The sequence below is a fragment of the Sminthopsis crassicaudata genome, chromosome 3 (genome assembly GCF_048593235.1).
Source record: "Sminthopsis crassicaudata isolate SCR6 chromosome 3, ASM4859323v1, whole genome shotgun sequence".
NCBI classification, from domain to species: Eukaryota; Metazoa; Chordata; class Mammalia; order Dasyuromorphia; family Dasyuridae; genus Sminthopsis; species Sminthopsis crassicaudata.
In genome coordinates this window covers 640,651,765-640,669,242 of record NC_133619.1, presented here as the reverse complement: position 1 = coordinate 640,669,242, position 17,478 = coordinate 640,651,765, and the positions used below count along the sequence as shown (strand labels likewise).

The window sequence follows — 17,478 nt, the reverse complement described above, 5'->3', positions numbered from 1 at the left end:
ACCCTCCTCAATTCTAGACCTCTAGCCCTAGTCTCTCTGAAATGCATTCGCCCACCAGACACCATGCGCATCTTGGACATTCCCTGTTCTAAGGGCCTCCCAGCTCGGACATACGGGGCTTTAAGTCCTTTCCTAACACTCTCACATTACATATTTATGTAAACTTTTCCTCTGGATTCTAAGCAACTGAAACTGCCTCTGTATCTCTAATGTTAAGCATGGGACCTCAACCAGAAACGGATACATTTAATATTTCTCGAATGTATGATAAACTATCAGGGCTGGGAGGGGCTTAGAATAGGGGGGTGTCAGAGCTGGGAGGGGGCTTAGAACAGGGGGGGGTCAGAGCTGGGAGGGGCCTTAGAACAGGGGATGTCAGAACTGGGAGGGGCTTAGAACAGGGGGTGTCAGAGCTGGGAGGGGCTTAGAACAGGGGGTGTCAGAGCTGGGAGGGGCTTAGAACAGGGGATGTCAGGGCTGGGAGGGGCTTAGAACAGGGGATGTCAGGGCTGGGAGGGGCTTAGAACAGGGGATGTCAGGGCTGGGAGGGGCCTTAGAACAGGGGATGTCAGGGCTGGGAGGGGCCTTAGAACAGGGGATGTCAGAGCTGGGAGGGGCTTAGAACAGGGGATGTCAGAGCTGGGAGGGGCCTTAGAACAGGGGATGTCAGGGCTGGGAGGGGCTTAGAACAGGGGATGTCAGAGCTGGAAGGGGCTTAGAACAGGGGATGTCAGAGCTGGGAGGGGCTTAGAACAGGGGGTGTCAGAGCTGGGAGGGGCTTAGAACAGGGGATGTCAGGGCTGGGAGGGGCTTAGAACAGGGGATGTCAGAGCTGGGAGGGGCCTTAGAACAGGGGATGTCAGAGCTGGGAGGGGCTTAGAACAGGGGATGTCAGAGCTGGGAGGGGCTTAGAACAGGGGGTGTCAGAGCTGGGAGGGGCTTAGAACAGGGGGTGTCAGAGCTGGGAGGGGCTTAGAACAGGGGATGTCAGGGCTGGGAGGGGCTTAGAACAGGGGATGTCAGAGCTGGGAGGGGCCTTAGAACAGGGGATGTCAGAGCTGGGAGGGGCTTAGAACAGGGGATGTCAGAGCTGGGAGGGGCTTAGAACAGGGGGTGTCAGAGCTGGGAGGGGCTTAGAACAGGGGATGTCAGGGCTGGGAGGGGCTTAGAACAGGGGATGTCAGAGCTGGGAGGGGCTTAGAACAGGGGATGTCAGAGCTGGGAGGGGCTTAGAACAGGGGGGGGTCAGAGCTGGGAGGGGCTTAGAACAGGGGATGTCAGAGCTGGGAGGGGCTTAGAACAGGGGATGTCAGAGCTGGGAGGGGCTTAGAACAGGGGGTGTCAGAGCTGGGAGGGGCTTAGAACAGGGGGTGTCAGAGCTGGGAGGGGCCTTAGAATAGGGGGTGTCAGAGCTGAGAGGGGCTTAGAACAGGGGGTGTCAGGGCTGGGAGGGGCTTAGAACAGGGGGTGTCAGAGCTGGGAGGGGCCTTAGAATAGGGGGTGTCAGAGCTGAGAGGGGCTTAGAACAGGGGATCAGAGCTGGGAGGGGCCTTAGAACAGGGGTGTCAGAGCTGGGAGGGGCTTAGAACAGGGGGTGTCAGAGCTGGGAGGGGCTTAGAACAGGGGGTGTCAGAGCTGGGAGGGGCTTAGAACAGGGGGTGTCAGAGCTGGGAGAGGCCTTAGAACAGGGGTGTCAGAGCTGGGAGGGGCTTAGAACAGGGGGTGTCAGAGCTGGGAGGGGCTTAGAACAGGGGGTGTCGGGACTCCGAGCATCCTTTCAGGCCAATCCCCCGTTTGACAGATGAGGATATTTAGGGCGCAGCTGAGAAGCCATTCCCCCTTCTCCCTCCCCTCCCCCCTCCCGGCCAGTGACCCGGAAGACCTCCATGCTTGAGCCCAGAGTTATTTAGGTTGGTTTCATTCAGAACCTCTTCCTCAAGGTCTTGCTATAGCCAGATAATTTTACTCCCAGAAGAGGAATTTGAAGCAGCCCTCAGCGCCGACAACCGCCCGGCACCGGCGCAGGCGCAGTGGAGCCAGATGAGAACAGAGCCGAGAAAGGGCGGGGAGCAACACCCGGCAGAAGCGCAAGTTAACGCATGCGCAGTTTCTCACGCTCCCCGCACACCCGGCACCCTCGGCGCATGCGCGATGACATCACTCTAGCGACAATCCTCTTTGCCGTAGCTCCCCTTCTTCCCCCCTCCCTCTTCTCCCGCCCCCCGGTTCCGGGAGTCCAGCAGCGTCGCTCCCCATCGTTTTCCGTTGATTTGCCGGTGACGGGCCCTTCAATAGCTCGACGCGGGAGAAGCGCGCGACTTGGTCGTGGCGCTACTCGGCGACCAGCTCAGGTAAGGATCAGGCGGCGCGCGGGCAAAAGGGCTCCTCCTACCGCGGGCGCGCGCCACTGTTCTCCTCCCTCTTTGGGAGCCCCCCCATGCGCTTCTGTCGCAGCCAATCAGACGTCATCTTAGAGAAGTGGGCCCCTCCCCTTCCCTGTTCGCGCTGGGGCCAAAGGACCAATCAGACTCGATCTCAGGGAGGACCGCGCCCATATCCCGCGCGCGCGAGGCCTCCGCGCCAGCGAGCCAATCAGGATTCAGTTCAGAGCAAGGCGCGCGGACGAGCGAACTCCACCCTCCCTCTGCACGTGCCTGATTCTGTCCTTCCACCCCCGTTAGCGTTCCTCCCCCACCATTGCTGGTAGCCCAACCCGGAAGTGATTGGGAAAGGGCCCACGACCACCTTATTGCCCCCTCTCACCAGGCGTCTAAGTACCTGAGGTGGGGGAGGGAAGGCGCACGGGTCCGAATCTCGCTCCGACACCACCCGGGTGATCTTGGGCAAGTTACTTAATGGCCTTATCTGTAACATGCACAAGGGCTGGGGACTGAGGAAGCGTCCAGTGGACAAGCATTTGTTAAGCCTTCCCTGTGTGCCTGGGGTAGAGAACAGCGGAAGGGAAACCAGCCCTGCCCTCTGGAGGCTTACACCCTAACGGAACCAGGCCTAAAGAAAGGGAGGGGGAGGGGCCCTGGCTGACCGGACCTTAGGGTCATGTGACCCGTGTTCAGGCCCGGCTCCCTGGCTTTAGGGTCGCGCCCCTGGGTGGGGGTGAAAATAAAGACCTGAATCACGGGCTTGGAATCCCTAGTGAGCTGCCACAGGGGCCGTGCCCACCCCAGGGAGCTCTCCTTCCCTCAGCAAGGGCCTGGTGCCCACCCTAGGGGGCTGTCCATCCAAACAGAGGCCCTGTGCCCACCAGGGAGCTGCCCATCCAAGCAATGCCCCCCTCCCCCAGGGAACTCTCCATCCCCCGGCAGGGAACCAGGAAATTCCTAGAGCGGGAGAGCCCCCGCCCCCCCCCTCTGCTTGCAGCTGCTGCAGGGCGGGCCCTGACATCGCTCTTTCCTCACCAGGCCGTGCCATGTCCGAGTCTGGGCACAGCCAGCCCGGGCTCTACGGGATAGAGCGGCGACGCCGATGGAAGGAGCCGGGCTCCGGGGGCCCCCAGAACCTGTCCGGGCCCGGGGGCCGGGAGCGCGACTATGGAGCCCCTTGGGACCGGGAGCGCGAGCGGCGGGTGAGTGTGTGTGCGGCTCCAGCTGCAGGGAGGAGCTCCCACCTCAGGAACCTGTGACCCCCCCAGGGGACGGCAGTCTGGGGTTGGGGGGCAAAGGGAGAGGGTCTGCAGATTTGTATGTCGTTTGAGAAGGCCGGAGGGGGCCGAGCTGCAGGAGGGCTCTGCCGGCAGGATGCCACAGGGCACAGAGCTGGGCTTGTGGGGGGGAGCCGGGGCGGGCAGCCGATGCTGCAGAGAAGGCCGGGCGGTGGGGGGGCAGCCGTCCCTCGCTCAGATGTGCCCATGCAGGCGCGGACAGCCTCAGACAGGCACACACCTAAGGGGACACCCCCGGGCCGCTCGGTCAGACTCCCCTCAGGCGCAGACATGCCCCCCGTCCATGCACATTCACACCCAGTCACACCCGGAACGAGAGGCCTCGGAGGCCCAGCTTTCGTCTAAGAGCAAAGCTCTGGAGATCCCGATGGAAACTGCCCGGCCCGTGCCCTTGAGGACGGCCCCAGTGCACCCCTTCCTCCCCCATTCTGCCTGCGTCTCTGCCTTTCCCAGCCCTCAGAACCGCCCGGGACTCGCAGAAAGCCCTTGGAAAGCCTGCAGGTTCCAGAGCGCCCAGAGCGGGCCGGCCCCGCCCCCGCTCCTTCCAGGCTCCGGCCTCTTCTTGTACCTCCCAGTCCTGCCCAGCTCCGGGCTTTTCCCTCCTTGGCTTTGCAGGGTCCACCCTTCCTGGTTATGGTCCGGAGCCTCCACCTTACCTGGCATGATCCCTTCTGGACACACAGGCTTCTTTTCTGGGCTGGGTCCCTGTGGTCTGGGGCCTGCTGCCCTCTGGTCTCTGGGCCGGGTTCCTCTGGGCTGGGTCCCGCTGGGCTCGGACCCTCTGGGCCGGGTCCCGCTGGGCCTGGACCCTCTGGGCCGGGTCTCGCTGGGCTCGGACCCTCTGGGCTCGGTCCCGCTGGGCTCAGACCCTCTGGGCCGGGTCCCTCTGGGCCGGGTCCCGCTGGGCCTGGACCCTCTGGGCCGGGTCCCGCTGGGCCTGGACCCTCTGGGCCGGGTCCCGCTGGGCTCAGACCCTCTGGGCCGGGTCCCGCTGGGCCTGGACCCTCTTGGCCGGGTCCCGCTGGGCTCAGACCCTCTGGGCCGGGTCCCTCTGGGCTCGGTCCCGCTGGGCTCAGACCCTCTGGGCCGGGTCCCTCTGGGCCGGGTCCCGCTGGGCCTGGACCCTCTGGGCCGGGTCCCGCTGGGCTCAGACCCTCTGGGCCGGGTCCCGCTGGGCCTGGACCCTCTGGGCCGGGTCCCGCTGGGCTCGGACCCTCTGGGCTTGGTCCCGCTGGGCTCAGACCCTCTGGGCCGGGTCCCTCTGGGCTCGGTCCCGCTGGGCTCAGACCCTCTGGGCCGGGTCCCTCTGGGCCGGGTCCCGCTGGGCTCGGACCCTCTGGGCTCGGTCCCACTGGGCTCGGACCCTCTGGGCCGGGTCCCGCTGGGCCGGGTCCCTCTGGACTCAGACCCTCTGGGCTCGGTCCCGCTGGGCTCGGACCCTCTGGGCCGGGTCCCGCTGGGCCGGGTCCCTCTGGACTCAGACCCTCTGGGCTCGGTCCCGCTGGGCTCAGACCCTCTGGGCCGGGTCCCTCTGGGCCAGGTCCCTCTGGGCTCGGTCCCTCTGGGCCGGGTCCCGCTGGGCTCGGTCCCGCTGGGCTCAGACCCTCTGGGCCGGGTCCCTCTGGGCCGGGTCCCGCTGGGCCTGGACCCTCTGGGCCGGGTCCCACTGGGCTCAGACCCTCTGGGCCGGGTCCCGCTGGGCTCGGACCCTCTGGGCTTGGTCCCACTGGGCTCGGTCCCGCTGGGCTCAGACCCTCTGGGCCGGGTCCCTCTGGGCCGGGTCCCGCTGGGCTCGGACCCTCTGGGCTCGGTCCCACTGGGCTCGGACCCTCTGGGCCGGGTCCCGCTGGGCCGGGTCCCTCTGGACTCGGACCCTCTGGGCTCGGTCCCGCTGGGCTCGGACCCTCTGGGCCGGGTCCCGCTGGGCCGGGTCCCTCTGGACTCAGACCCTCTGGGCTCGGTCCCGCTGGGCTCAGACCCTCTGGGCCGGGTCCCGCTGGGCTCGGACCCTCTGGGCTCGGTCCCGCTAGGCTCGGACCCTCTGGGCCGGGTCCCGCTGGGCCGGGTCCCTCTGGACTCAGACCCTCTGGGCTCGGTCCCGCTGGGCTCAGACCCTCTGGGCCGGGTCCCTCTGGGCCAGGTCCCTCTGGGCTCGGTCCCTCTGGGCCGGGTCCCGCTGGGCTCGGTCCCCCTGGGCTCAGACCCTCTGGGCCGGGTCCCGCTGGGCCAGGTCCCGCTGGGCCGGGTCCCTCTGGGCTCGGTCCCGCTGGGCTCAGACCCTCTGGGCCGGGTCCCGCTGGGCTCAGACTCTCTGGGCCGGGTCCCTCTGGGCTCGGTCCCGCTGGGCTCAGACCCTCTGGGCCGGGTCCCTCTGGGCCGGGTCCCGCTGGGCTCGGACCCTCTGGGCTCGGTCCCACTGGGCTCGGACCCTCTGGGCCGGGTCCCGCTGGGCCGGGTCCCTCTGGACTCAGACCCTCTGGGCTCGGTCCCGCTGGGCTCAGACCCTCTGGGCCGGGTCCCGCTGGGCTCGGACCCTCTGGGCTCGGTCCCGCTAGGCTCGGACCCTCTGGGCTCGGTCCCGCTGGGCTCAGACCCTCTGGGCCAGGTCCCTCTGGGCCAGGTCCCTCTGGGCTCGGTCCCTCTGGGCCGGGTCCCGCTGGGCTCGGTCCCGCTGGGCTCAGACCCTCTGGGCCGGGTCCCGCTGGGCCAGGTCCCGCTGGGCCGGGTCCCTCTGGGCTCGGTCCCGCTGGGCTCAGACTCTCTGGGCCGGGTCCTGCGGGTGTTCCGGCCGTGCCCTCGGTGTCAGGGCATCCTCCACGTAGGATCTTAGAGAGTCGGTGTCTGGCTGCTTTGGGAGCATGGTTGGCACACCCAGGGACCCTTGAACTCTGCCCCCGGCCCCCTGATCTTCCACCTGGGTTCCGGGCATCAGCCCTTGGCTTCCTGAGTCTCTGCTGCTTTGATTCCGTCCCGCTCCTTCCGGCGCTGGCGGGTCTGCGCCGTCCTGGCTGGCCAGGGTCCCGGGTCCGGGCCAGCTTGCAGACTTTGTCTTCTCCCGCTTCTTCCTGCCGAGCTTTGGTTTTTCACCCTTGCCCGTTTTTCTGGACGACCGTGCCTCTGGAAGTTCCATTTTCCTCAGAGTCTCTGCTCGCTCATGCTGAAGGCTCTGGGGCCTCATCGCTTGGCAGGACGCTGACCCCTGCTCTCTTTGGGATTGCAGGGCCTCCCCCCGGCCTCAGTTCTAGTGCGTGCTCAGGCCCACTTTAGGCCCTCGAAGCCTCCAGGGACCGCTGCCCTTCAGGACCTCTTGGGACGAGCCTCTGGGCCTGAGCATCCCCAGGGTGCGCCCTTGAGGCCCCCGCCTCTGGCGGCCCCTCGACACCTTTAGTCACCATGTCCTGGGTTCCTGGCTGACCCTTGTGCACTCCTGGGCTGGAGGGGGTCGCTCCCTCCAGTTTCGCATTGAGTTTCCCTATGGTTTTTCGGGCTCCACTTTTGGCTGGGCAGGGGGGTCGGGGAGGTCAGGGGATCTGCCTGCATTCAGAAGTCAGGCTCTCCTCCAGCTTCCCACGCTGAGGGGAGTCGTGACGTTGCCATCCCCCTGAGGAGAGGGGATTAAAGCACCCCAGGTGATTTGATTACAGTCCTCCAAGGAGGAAGGGGTGGCTCGTCCCTCCTTGACCTCTGGGAGTGTGTGTGTGTGTGTGGGGGGGGACACCCTGCACTACATCAGTCTTCTCTGGCCGGGGAGAGAGGATGGCTCAAGGGGTGTGATGGGATAGAGGAGAGCTAGAGGGATGGATGCTGGAGTGGGGTCTTGACAGGGTGCGGCAGTACTGGGGAGCCGTCCCAGGCCCTTGATCTCTGGCGCCCTTCCTTCCCTTTCACAGGATGGCAATGAGGAGGCAGGGACGTCAATCATCCAGAAAACGCCCATCATTCTCTCCAAGCCTCCAGCAGAGCGGGTAAGGCTGTGGGCAAGTCCTTGGGGGGCCCGGGGTATTCTGGGGGGGCCGCAGGGATTGAAGCTTCTTTTTCCTCCTCAGTCCAAACTTCCGCCCCCGACCACGCCGGCTCCCACTGCTCTCCAGGCCCCTGCTCCTCTGGACAAACCTATTGTTCTGATGAAGCCTCGGGAGGAAGCCAAGGGCCCGGCCGGGGGGGCAGGAGCCCCGGCCCTTGAAGGGGCCACGCCGCCCCCTCCAGTGGTACCCACCCCCCCCAAGGGGGAGAAGGAAGGCCAGCGGCCCACCCAGCCCGTCTACCAGATACAGAACCGGGGCATGGGCACCACGACGCCCGCCGCCTTGGACCGTAAGTGGGGGGCACACGGAGACGGTGCTGCGACTAGGGGGTGCTCGGAACAAAGCGGGGTGAGCAGGTGCACGATGTGTCAGTAGGCGGCTCTGGAGGTTGCCCTCCACACCCCACCATGCCTGTTCCTGTGGCAGATGCTCGGATGGGGGGTGGGGCCCCCAGTCAGCACAGCAAGGGAGCCTGGGGCACTTCTGTGTGCACGGGGAGGGGGACACGCTCAGGGCCGGCCTCTGCCTCCAATAAAAGGCGAAGGAAGGACCCTTTGTGTGACGTATCTGCACGCAGACGTGCGATGGCATGGCCGAGATTACCCGGGGAGAGGCCGGGCCACCGCACGCCCAGTGCCATCACCTCCTGTCTGGGAGACGCATCCTTAATGTGAAAAGTGGCCCTCTGGGCCCGGGCCGGGTCCTCCCCAGGGACTCAGTGCAGACAGACCCGTAGGTCCCAAAGGAGGGAGATCCTGAAATGGGGGGGCACGATTCTGCAGTGAGGCCGGGGGTCCTGCCAGGGAGGCTCATCCGGGGTCCTGCCTCAACATGGGCTCCGTGGAGGACAGTGCCTGGCGTGAGACCCACCAAGGTAGACATTTATAGAGAACGGAGCCCTGCCAGGTCCTGGGGGAGACTTGGGCACTGCTGGCTGGCCCATTGGGGGGCAGGGGGGAGGATGGAGAGGGGCAGGGGGCGAGTGGGCATGTGGAACAGCCAGCAAGAGGGATCTGGGAGGACTCATCCTGGCCCGTCCTTCTGGGAGACTCCCTGGGACCCACTCGCAGGTAAGGGAGAGGCTGGGAGGGAGGGTGCTGCAGTCAGAGTCGCTGGGGGGCAGTCCCTCCCCCCAGGGCACCTGCCCGGCCACTGCCCAGGCTTACCGCTCCAGGGACTGGGGCCTGTTTTCCTCAGAAGGGAAAAGGGGGGGGGAGGTGGGCTCACCCTGGGAGGAACAAAGGCCGCCCCACTCTGCACTCGGCTCGGCCTTCCCTCGGGCCGCGGCCTCCCCTTTATTGGCCAGCCAGTGTGCATTTATTAGGTGCCTGCTGTGTGCGGCACTGTGCCAAGCCGTGCAGATATACAGAAAGGCAGAACCAGCCCCTGGTCCGGGTGACAGGCGGCCCCCTTCTCTCTCCCTTCCCAGCCGTGGTGGGCCAGGCCAAGCTGCTGCCCCCCGAGCGCATGAAGCACAGCATCAAGCTGGTGGACGACCAGATGAACTGGTGCGACAGCGCCATCGAGGTGAGCCCCTTTAGGAGCAGGACCTGGGTGGGACGGGGGGGAGAACCTACCTGCTGGGGGGGCTGCCCAGGTGGCTCTTCCAGCAGCACCCCGCCTGTGGTGGGACGAGCGGCGCCTCTGCAGTCGGAGGGGGGGGCTGACGTCCTGCACTGCGCTCTCCTCAGTACCTGCTGGATCAGACGGACGTGCTGGTGGTCGGGGTCCTGGGTCTGCAAGGAACGGGCAAGTCAATGGTCATGTCCCTGCTGTCGGCCAACACCCCCGAGGAGGACCAGAGGTAGGCGGGAGGCGGGTGCCCGGGCCCAGCTCCTCCTCCGCCCCCACACCCGGCCCTCTCCCCACTGCGTCACCCATCACGGAGACCCCCTGCCCCTCCCCACACGGGCGATCCGGGGTCACGGCTCTCACCCAGCCAGAGCCTCGGGGGCCCTCAGTTGTGAAATGTCCCTTGGGGGCCTGGCTCCAGGGCTGTGGGGAAGCTCCAGGAAGTGAAACACCAGCGTGTTCACCCCAGGGGGCCAGCAAAGGCCTGGCCTCCTCCAAGAAGTCAGCCCTGATCCCGAGCCCTGTGGTTCTGGGGGGGCTTTCCCTGTGCCCCGCCCTCCTGCGGCCCCAGCTCTGTTTAGTCACAGGCCAGGATGAGCTAAGTTTGAGGTTTCTCAGCCCAGTCACAGGGTTGGGCACACAGTAGGCGTTAAAGGCTGCTTGAGTCAGTAAAAGGAGACTAGGTGTGAGGCGGAGCCCGCCCAGAACTGAGCCTAGACCTCCCTCTGTGGTTAGTCCCTGAGAGGGGAGGAGGAGGGGGAGGGGAGGCGGCCACCTCCCAGAGGCCTCCCTGCCCTGGCTCCACGTTGGGCCGTGTCTCAGACAGGGTCAGGAAGAGCCAAGTTCTGGTCCCTAACCCTGGCCCATATTGTCTGCATGAAGTAGCAGGGGAGGAGCCTAGGGAGGCCCGTGCTCACCAGGAGCTGGGGGTCCACTAGCACCCCCAGCTTTTCCCCACGGCACTGGAGGCTGACGCCATGCTCCCCCCACATCTCCTTGATCCTTCGCGGCAGACACGTGCCGTCACCCCCGTTTCAGATGTGGAGCAGCTTCTGAGGCTGCTTCCCTGGGCCGGGCCCCCCCGAGGGCCTCCCTGGCCCCTAGGGAGGGGGCACAGAGTCTGACGGGAGGGAACCCGTGCTGCCCCCACAGAGCCTACGTGTTCCGGGCCCAGAGCGCCGAGATGAAGGAGCGCGGGGGGAACCAGACCAGCGGCATTGACTTCTTCATCACCCAGGAGCGCATCGTCTTCCTGGACACCCAGGTGGGCCGGGCCTCTGCAGGCCACCAGGGGGCAGTAACGGCACCCAAGGCATCATTAAGCGCCCACTGTATGCCGAGCACAGTGCCCAGCTCGGGCCGCCAAGTCCTCTTCACCTGCTGGCGGTTCTCCCCGTCTCGGCCCTGACGCTCCTTCCCTCCTCCCCTCAGCCCATCCTGAGCCCGTCCATCCTGGACCACCTCATCAACAATGACCGCAAACTGCCCCCCGAGTACAACCTGCCCCACACCTACGTGGAGATGCAGGTGAGAGGTTGGGGGTCAAGCGGGGGGGAGGGGGGAGAAGGCAGGGCCATGGCCCCCCTGAGCATCATCTCTCTTGTCCAGTCCCTGCAGATCGCGGCCTTCCTCTTCACCGTCTGCCACGTGGTCATCGTGGTGCAGGACTGGTTCACTGACCTCAGTCTGTACCGGTGAGCAGTTGGGGGACCCGGGCCTGGGCTTAAGGTACCGGATTCGAATTCTGACTTGGGTGCTTCTGTCTGTGCTCCTGAGGGCTAAGTGGCTCCCTAAGCTTTGGAGGCAGCAGCAGAGAGGCAGGAGCTCGAGGCCAAGAAGACCCAGAGCCTCTGTAAAATGGGGTTGGGCCGAGCAAGGGGAGTCCACAGACACTGGGGGGGGCTTCCTGCAGGCGGGTCTTGCTTGGCAGGGCCACAGGCAAGGCAGCGAGCCTCCCTGTGTCCCCGCCCAGGTTTCTGCAGACGGCTGAGATGGTGAAGCCCTCTACCCCCTCCCCCAGCCACGAGGCCAGCAGCTCCTCCGGCTCGGACGAAGGCACGGAGTACTACCCCCATCTGGGTGAGGTGCCGCTCCAGGGGGGAGGAGGGGGGAGGGGCTGCTCCTGCCCAGCCTCGGGCTCACCTGTCCCTCTCCCTCAGTCTTCCTGCAGAACAAGGCCCGGCGGGAGGACTTCTGCCCCCAGAAGCTGCGGCAGATGCACCTGGTGATCGACCAGCTGATGGCCCATTCCCACCTGCGCTACAAGGGTAAGGGGCCGCCCTCGGACCCACCTCGAGGCCGCTTCATGCGCCTAGCTCTCACCACGGCCTCCTCTCCCCTTCATCAGGCACCCTGTCCATGCTGCAGTGCAACGTCTTCCCGGGCCTGCCCCCCGACTTCCTGGACTCAGAAGTGAACCTCTTCCTGGTGCCCTTCATGGACACCGAGGGGGACAGCGAGAGCCTGCCCCGGGCAGGTACCAGCCAGAGGGCCTTGGGCCTAGGAGGGGGGCTCCCCAGGGGTGTGGGGTGGGCATGGGGCTGCTCTGGAGGGGACGGGCACCCAAGGGGAAGGGCAAAGGCACCAGGCCGAGGTTCTCACCCTATCCCTCAATCCCCAGGCCCGGGCTCCAGCCCGCTCTTTTCCCTTCTCCCGGGCTACCGAGGCCACCCCAGCTTCCAGTCCTTAGTGACCAAACTCCGGAGCCAGGTGATGTCCATGGCCCGGCCGCAGCTCTCGCACACCATCCTCACCGAGAAGAACTGGTACGGCCCTGGGGGGAGGGGGGCACAGGAAAGGGGGGCCGGTGGACAAGGAGCTCACCTTCCACCCTTGGCAAAGCTCAGTCCCCAGGACATGTGAGCTGGGGTGGTCTGGGCCCATTTCAAAGCAGAGGTGGTCCTGAGCAGTCTGAGATTCTTGGGTCTCAGTGAGGTCCCGGAGGTTCTGGTGAGGTCCTGGAGGTCTCAGAGAGTCCCAGAAGTTCTCTGATGACTCCCTCCGGCCCACTCACTGACACCGATCCTCCCCTTGGCCTAGGTTCCACTACGCCGCCCGTATCTGGGACGGGGTCAAGAAGTCCTCCGCGCTGGCTGAGTACAGCCGCCTGCTGGCGTGAGGGTGTGCGAGGAGGGCGGCGCGCAGGGCTTGCTAAGTTCCTGGAGGTCCTGGGGTCCCTTTCCCCACCTCCAGCTGCCGTGTGTGAGTACGTGCACACCAGGCCCCCCGAGGGCGCAGACAGCAGCAGCGGGAGAGCCAGTGGGGGGATTCAGCTGCTCGGACGTCCCGGGGCCAGCGGAAGGTTCTCGGGGGTCAGAGCCTGGGGCTCATCCATCCCCACAGATTGAGGGAGGAAGGTGACCGATTTCAAGACCCAGCGAGAAGCGGGGCCCCTCTCCCAGCCCCTCGTTCTCGGGCCAGACAGCCAGACAAGTGGGGAGCTCAGAGCTCCTGTCCTCCCCGGGTGGTCCCTCTGAGAGCTGGGGCCGGGGATGCCCCTGTCCTCCAGGGCTCCTCATCTGGGTCCGATTTGTTGGTTAATAAAGATGGTAACACAGCACCGCGCCGGTTCTCACTCCGAGACGCCGCCCTCCTCCCCCTTGCTCGGCCTTGGCACGTGGCTCAGGGCAGCTTCTGTGGGGACCACTGCCCATGGAGGGGCTGGCCGGACGCAAGGGTCAGTTCTGGCCCATCCCTCCCGCTCACTGGCAGAGAAGAGACCCCGTGCCCCCCCCCCCCAGGCTGGGAATGCGGGGGCGAGCAGGAGGGAAGGGTTCAGTAGCAGCAGGGGGCTCAGTGCACTGTAAGCACCTACTAAGTGTTTGTGGGATTGGCCCAGCACTGGTTGTACAAACGGCCAGTGTAGAGGCTACTGTGGGCTGTGGTTGGCAGCAGCTGTGCGTTGTAGACGGCGCCTCCTGCAGGCAGGTGAGTCATTCAGGTAACGGCTGGAGAGCTACATGAGAGCCCCTAGACAGGGACAGGGGCAGGTGCTGCATCATGTCAGCTGGTGGCGCTGGCCTGGGCGTGGGACGTGAACTCGGAGCTCCTCTCCCAGAGACTCCCTGGTCCTGCCTGAGGGTGGAGGGGTCCCAGGATCTCCTGAGAGGACGCCTGGCTGGCTTCCCCCACATATCCCTGCGCTGAGATGGCAGTTTGGGTTCTGGCCTTCGTTTTTAGGTTCAAGCCACTTTTCCAGTCTGGCTCAGTCTTTCTCCTCCCCAAGTCACATGGATGCGCCCTCGCCCTAACCTCCCTAAATCCTCCTTTATTCCCTGAGACATCCGCACGCCCCATCTCCCCATCGCCCACACGTGCTCCCCCACCCCCAGGGTCACGGACTCTGACACCCGATGGCCGTCTTGTCCATGTGCCCCCCGCCCCGCGCCCCTCCGTTCTTTCCCAGGCTATCCCCCTGGAAACCGCTCACTCGGACACGCTGCCGCGTTCCTTGCTCCCCTTGGCCCTTGTCTAAAACCTTCAGGCCTCACCCGCCTGCTGCTCCTGCTTGCCAGCCTGACCCCAAGTGGGCCCTCCCACGGCCTGGCTGCCAGCCGCTGCCTTGGTGCACAGAGCACTGGGGATGGAGAGGACTCGTCCTCGGGGTCAAAGCCGGCCCTTCGCCAGACCCTCTGCCCCAGAGGCCCTACACGGGGTCACAGAGAGACACAGGAAGGAGCCTGCCCTGTCCCTGGCCTCGCCATGGCTCGCCAGCTTTCATTCCTCCTCAGCTGAGGATCTGCCCTGACATTCTGCTGGAGGAAGGAAAGCCCTCCACCAGCCCTTCCTCTCCTCCCTGCGCCCATCCCCCGCGTTGGGGCGCCTCTGCTCCACAGGAGAGCTGGGCCCCCGGCTGATGGGCCTGCCGGGATCTCGCCCCCTCCGCCTCATCTCTTAGCGCCTTACTGCCTGTGAACATGTGCACACGCCTCCCTCCTCAAGGATCCGTATCCCGATGAGGAGCGGCCGCTCTCCGGAAAAGCCGGGGACAGTGGAAGCTTCCACTTCCTCCCATCTCGCCCTCAGACTCCTCCACATCTGGCTTCTGACCTCCTCCTTCCCTGGAAACCGCTGCTCTCCAGACGCCCTTGCTCTCCTCAGGGCCAGAGCCAGCGTCCTGCCCTCAGTCCTTGTCCTTTCCCTCTGCAGCCTCCAACGCTCCTCATTCTTTCAGAAAAAATTTTTTTTTTGGTAAATCGTATTTTACTTTTTTCCATCACCCATAAGAGGGAATCACAGGCTGGGACTGGACAACATTCGTTTCTTAGATTTTTGAACTTGACATTTGTTCCCCCGCTTCCCATTCTCCCCTCCCCCAAATAGCAAATAGTCTGCTGTAGGGTATACACGTGCAAAGATGGAAACGTTTCTCCTTGGTCATGTGGTCAAAGAAAAGGGGGAAAAGCGAAAATGCTGCTTCAGTCCGCACCTCCGCGGGCCCCGCCCTCTCCCCGCGTGCCCCGACGCCCCGTCTGGCCACCCCCGGCCTCCTCGGCCGGATCCCCTCCTAGTCATCCCCACCGCTAACCGCTCATCTCCCTGGTCTCCGGGTGATCTCACCCACCTCCAGGGTTTCAATTATCTCGGCCCGGATGACTCAGCCCCACTTAGCGAGCCTCAGGGCGGAGCTCCAGGCCCGCATTTCCTCCAGGTAGCGCCCCCTCCGCCCCCCCCCCAACGTCCCAGACTCCTCTCCCCGCCTCTTCCCCCGCTAGGCTCCGAGTCCCGCCTCGCCCCCGGGCCCCGCCCTCCGTCCCTCGCGGGTGCCGGCCCGTCCCTCCCTCCTCTGCGGCCCTTCGTCCCCGGGCCGTCGGGCCCCCCACGCCCGCGGCTGTCACTCTTCGGGAGCTTTGAGCGCGTCCGCCCCCGCTCGGGAACCTCCGGCGCGTTCTGCGCCCTCCCTGGCCCCGGGCGGGGGGCGGCCGACGGCTTCCCCGCTGCGTCTCTGCACGTGACGCTTCGTATCCCGACCCCAGAGATCCCCTCCCCCCAGGCCCGGGGTGCTCTCCTTCATTCTGCCTCCCGCTTAGCCGGCTCCCTTCAGCTCCCCCCATAACGGGGGCGGGGGACAGAACACGGGCCCTGGGGGTTCAGTCTCGTCTCGGGGATTCTGCAGCGCTAACCTCGACCGCGGAGCGGCCAGAACGCCTCCCGCGTCCCAGTGGCTTCCCTCTCAGGCGGGGGAGGGCGCGCGGACATTGAGGCTGTTACGCACAGGACCTCCAGCAGGGGGCGCTACCCCAGCTCACCGGGACCGTGGCGCGGGGCTGTCTGATCCCCACCCCGGCCCCCTGCCGTCCGCACGGGATGGTTCGCACGTGACCCCCCTCCCCCCACGTCGGGCCTCGAGCTCCGGGACAGCGACTGCCTGCCTTTCTTTGTAACCCCAGTGCTTAGCACGTAGTAGGTGCTTAATAAGTGCTGGTTGGCTGAGAGTATCCCCCGTGGTGTCTCCGGTCTGGACCGGAAGCCAGATTCTCGCGGGAAATGCGGGGTCTCCCGGCCGGTAAACGCGACGTCATCGCCAGGAGCCAGGCAGGCCCTCGCATCCGCCCGAACCCTGGCCGCAGTGGCTCCGGCCCCGCCCGCTCCGGGGCCACCCAGGGTTTCCATTTCCGGGGAGTAAACTGAGGCAGGGCAAGTGACTTGTCCGCGTCCCACTGCTAGCGCCCCAGGCCGGACTTGACCTCGGTCCTCCTGTCTCCACTGCCGCCGGCTGCCTTAGCCCGAACGCGTCTTCTCCTCCGGAAACTGCTTCCTTGGCTCCCAGGATATGTACAGATCTTACCGTTCCTCTCGGAAAGCTGCGGATTTCCAAGTTCTCCCCTCCCCCTCGGCCCGCTCCGGCCCGGAGCCGCGGAATGGGGTCGCACCGAGGGGCTACGGCTCTTTCCTAACCCCGCGGGAACCGTCTCCCCGGCCTTTGTGGGGTCAGTGATGGCGGCCGCGGGCTCTGCCCATTATTCTGCCCCAGAGACTGAGGCCGCCTCCCGGGCCCGACGTCCCGGCTCCTTCCCCGAGCTTGTCTGGCTCCGGAACCGAGCCCCACCCCGGGATAACCCCCTCAGGGGAGAAGCTCAGGCTTCTGGCAGCCAGGGGGCACGTGATGTGTGACCCTGGGCAAGGGGGAGGGGGGAGGAAGGAAGAATGGAAGATAGGAGAGAGAAAGAAAAAGAGAAGAGGAAGGGAGGGAGAAAAGAAGGAAAAAAAGAAAACTAGAAAGTCTCAGCCTTGGAAGGGTCCCTGCTTTGGCAGGCTGCAGTCTGCATCAGAGAGAGGAGCTTACAGGGAAATAAATCCGGCAGCTCGGGTGAAGCTGCACGGACAGCATCCGAGGTAACGGGCAGGGAGGGGCCAGCCTGGAGAGCACAGTGTGAGGCACACAGTGGGCGCCTAATAAATGCTGCTTCCCTTCCCCTGGCACAACAACAGGAACATGGGCAGAGGCTCGGCAGTGACGCCCACCAGAGCCGGATCTACGGTCCTGTGACTGGTTCTTGCCCCATAGTCGGCCCAGCCTTCCCCACAAGCACGTCTTCGGCCTGACGAAACCTCCGCCACTTCCTTTGCGGAACCCCCTTTGGGTCCTGGGCGGTGGCGTAAGTCAGACCTTTCCCGTTGACAGACGTCAGCTGGAGCCCCGAGACAGCCGCACAACACCCCCAGGACAGTAGTTCTAGAGCCCTTGAGCCCTTGTCTCTGGCGTGACTCAGTTTCCCAGATGATCCAGCCCCGTTTCCTCCTCCTGTTTCCTTCTGGGCAGGCTCCTCACAGAGGCCCCTCCGGAGCTGTCCGTGCCGGCTCACATCCTCCTCTGACCAGCAGGCCTTTTCTCAGGGAGGGTCATTAGACTAAGTTCTTTTTGAGTGCCGGCAGCGGTCAGCGGTCAGCGGTCTGGGATTGGCTCCCAGCTTGGGGAACCTTTCTACGTGTAAGGAGCGTTCCGGCTGCGGATGTGGGGCCCGGTCCTAGCACCGAGCCCTGGGTGGACACAGCCGGTGGCGAGTTCCAGTTTTGTGAACAACATCCAAGGCACCCGGTCGCCCCCGGCCTCCTTTCTCTTCGTCAGGCTGAGATCGCCATTGGTGTCCACGGCTCAAAGTGTAGCCCTCCTGATCTGTGATCCATCTTCATGGAAGACAATGACAAAGGTCAAACTTGCTTCTCCTGGAGGACTTGGGCTTTCCTTAAAGGTGAAGTGTT

The 17,478-nt window shown here is 65.2% G+C and overlaps 1 protein-coding gene across 10 annotated transcripts; it reads left to right on the top strand.

The window, feature by feature from the left end:
- Positions 1-281: 281 nt before the first annotated feature.
- On the top strand, positions 282-12,833 carry SMG9 (SMG9 nonsense mediated mRNA decay factor). 10 transcript variants are annotated; one of them, XM_074307050.1, is made up of 16 exons: positions 594-759; positions 821-920; positions 1,656-2,351; positions 3,420-3,583; positions 7,570-7,644; positions 7,726-7,993; positions 9,134-9,231; positions 9,396-9,508; positions 10,429-10,540; positions 10,708-10,803; positions 10,885-10,970; positions 11,249-11,355; positions 11,436-11,543; positions 11,624-11,752; positions 11,897-12,041; positions 12,316-12,833. In XM_074307050.1, exons 4-16 carry the CDS (start codon positions 3,428-3,430, stop codon positions 12,392-12,394), a joined length of 1,572 nt encoding a protein of 523 aa, XP_074163151.1. In that variant the 5' UTR covers positions 594-759; positions 821-920; positions 1,656-2,351; positions 3,420-3,427; the 3' UTR covers positions 12,395-12,833. The 10 variants fall into 10 exon arrangements, with proteins under 10 accessions (XP_074163158.1, XP_074163154.1, XP_074163151.1 ...); XM_074307057.1 differs by lacking the exon at positions 821-920 and having other exon boundaries at positions 282-606; positions 1,732-2,351; XM_074307053.1 differs by lacking the exon at positions 821-920 and having other exon boundaries at positions 464-759; positions 1,689-2,351.
- The last annotated feature ends 4,645 nt before the right edge of the window (positions 12,834-17,478 follow it).

What these genes read in the sequence shown, in the direction of transcription:
- SMG9 (XM_074307048.1), top strand. Translation starts at nt 3,428, where the DNA reads ATGTCCGAGTCTGGGCACAGCCAGCCCGGGCTCTACGGGATAGAGCGG. An exon ending in TTCCCACCTGCGCTACAAGG is followed by an intron (nt 11,544 to 11,623) that starts GTAAGGGGCCGC and finishes CCCCTTCATCAG; the next exon opens with GCACCCTGTCCATGCTGCAG. An exon ending in ATCCTCACCGAGAAGAACTG is followed by an intron (nt 12,042 to 12,315) that starts GTACGGCCCTGG and finishes CCCTTGGCCTAG; the next exon opens with GTTCCACTACGCCGCCCGTA.